The 1919-nt window shown below is 62.9% G+C and overlaps 2 protein-coding genes across 2 annotated transcripts in view; both read right to left on the reverse strand.

Annotated features, from left to right (window-relative positions):
* LOC119108253 (phospholipase D1-like) overlaps positions 1-168 on the reverse strand; it is a 31016-nt gene extending 30848 nt beyond the window's left edge. Inside the window, 1 exon segment of the mRNA XM_037231833.1 lies at positions 153-168. Within this exon segment, the coding sequence (XP_037087728.1) occupies positions 153-168 (16 nt within the window).
* LOC119108565 (phospholipid scramblase 2) lies at positions 13-1620 on the reverse strand. Its single transcript, XM_037232157.1, has 2 exons — positions 1425-1620; positions 13-701 (listed from the first exon to the last, which is right to left on the reverse strand). The coding sequence occupies exons 1-2, from the start codon at positions 1478-1480 to the stop codon at positions 311-313; spliced, it is 447 nt and encodes a 148-aa protein (XP_037088052.1). The 5' UTR covers positions 1481-1620; the 3' UTR covers positions 13-310.
* Between the last annotated feature and the right edge of the window lie 299 nt (positions 1621-1919).

Below are 1919 nucleotides of genomic sequence, written 5' to 3' on the forward strand. Positions count from 1 at the left end.
TTCATATTTCATTCCATGACAGGTGTCATAAAATACGGTGCTTGGACTATCACATCCACATACGCAACAGAACGGCGAGGTATATGTTTTACACGGCGTTGTTTCCGTGCGCCGCGGAGACCACTCCGGCCCTGAAAACAATGAAACCGTGCCGACTCGAGAGCCCATCGGGGTCAGATCGGAAGGCGCCGGCGCGCGGCAGCGGCCGCTGCCGGATCAAGGCACAGGGTGTGGACGGCTGGTGTCGGCCGCCGCGCTTGGACGGCCGGCCGTCAGCGGTGCCGGGCGGCGCCGCCGCCGCCACTCGGCGCTAGTTGCTGTCGCGCTCGAAGAACATGTAGCCGATGAGGAAGGTGGCGCCGAAGAGCGTCGCCTTGGTGGCCGGGTCGAGGCCGTGCGGGAAGGTGACGCCGAACGTGGAGGCGTCGGTGAACACCTCCTTGGTCATGCCGCCCCACTGCTTGGTGATGGTGCCCACCTGGCGGCTGCCGTCGGCCGACATCACGGGGAAGTCGACGTCGGCGCAACACTTGCAGACACAGCAGGGGCCGTGGATCTGCAGGCGCACCTGGCCGTCGGGACCGCGCACGCTGAAGCTCGGCTTCATCACCGACCACTCCTGCGTGACGGTGCCCATCGGCATGCCGCCGGCGCTCACCTCCAGCTCCTGCAGACAGCAGAAGCAGCAGCAGCACTGGCACCTGCCGGCGGCGGGCGCGGCGTGTCAAGCGGGCGGGCGGCGCGGCGGACGCGCGGCCCTACGGCAGGCTAGGCGAGTGTGCTCGACACGGCGGCCGGTTTGGGTGTGGCAGCGGGTCTGGCTATGTCTGGTTAGCGTGCGTCCAGCAGCTGAGTGAAAGTGGCATGCTTGTTTTTACCTTTGCATAAACAAATTTGGTGGGATAAATTTCGCCCCGGTAAAAAATGTTCTTGAGCTGTGCACATTACGCTGCGTAGTGCTGTAAGAAATAAGCTCCATTGAATGTGGTATCGATGGAGATTGCGGTGCATTATGGTTGCATCAACGCGAGACCTGTGCCGTGAGTTATTACAATGAACAGAAAATCGCCTCTCCTGAGCATTTTTAGTTTGCTAGAACAGGTTGAGGTACATAGTTCTACCTTTGCACGGCTTCTGCTGCCGGGTTTACTGTAAAAGAGCATTCTGTCCATGGTTTGCTTCCACTCGCTTACCTCGTTCGGTATTCCAGTGGTGTTGTCGTCTGCCCCCCCCCCCCCCCCCCCCCCACACACACACGCTCCTTCTCTCTGACATCTCGCTCTCTCGCCTCCCATTCCACCACGCTGTCAGACTCTGCACACCTCCACATGCCCGCCACTGCATCAGCCCGGGGCGGCCGTGGTGCCGGCCGCCGCCAGCCGCTGTGCTGCTCGGCGGCGGTCCCTTCACGGCCTCCTGCTTACTTGAGCGGCCGGTCCATGGAGAGCACCTCCACCTGCGCGGCGTCCACGACGCTCATGCGGAACGGTCGGCCGCGGCCGCAGCAGCAGCGCGTGCAGCAGCCGCTCTGTTCGGCCGCGTAGTACACCGCCTGGCCGGTGGACGTCTTGATCACGTACTTGTTGGCCGTCTCAAAGCCGGTGAACGCCTCCAGCAGCTCCATCTGGCGGCGCAGAGCGGAGCGACTGCGGCTCTGACTTGGGGCGACGCTGACGCAAGGGCTCGGACGTGCGGTTGGTTGTGCTGGGACGGCGGAGAGGGCGTGGCAAGGGTGTACGACGGGGCGGCTCTGGCTTGGGTCGTGCGACGCTGACGCAAGATTCTGACGCAGGGCTTCAGTATGGGGTAGTTGTGCTGGCATCTGAGAGAGGCCGAGAAGGAAGATGACAAGGCGACTTGGGCTCGGGGGCAAAAGACTCGCCGGTAGGATGTTGGCACTACGGTCCCGTCTGGCTTCC

This window comes from Pollicipes pollicipes, unplaced genomic scaffold (assembly GCF_011947565.3).
Source record: "Pollicipes pollicipes isolate AB1234 unplaced genomic scaffold, Ppol_2.1 Scaffold_6686;HRSCAF=7923_pilon_pilon_pilon, whole genome shotgun sequence".
Classification (NCBI taxonomy): Eukaryota; Metazoa; Arthropoda; class Thecostraca; order Pollicipedomorpha; family Pollicipedidae; genus Pollicipes; species Pollicipes pollicipes.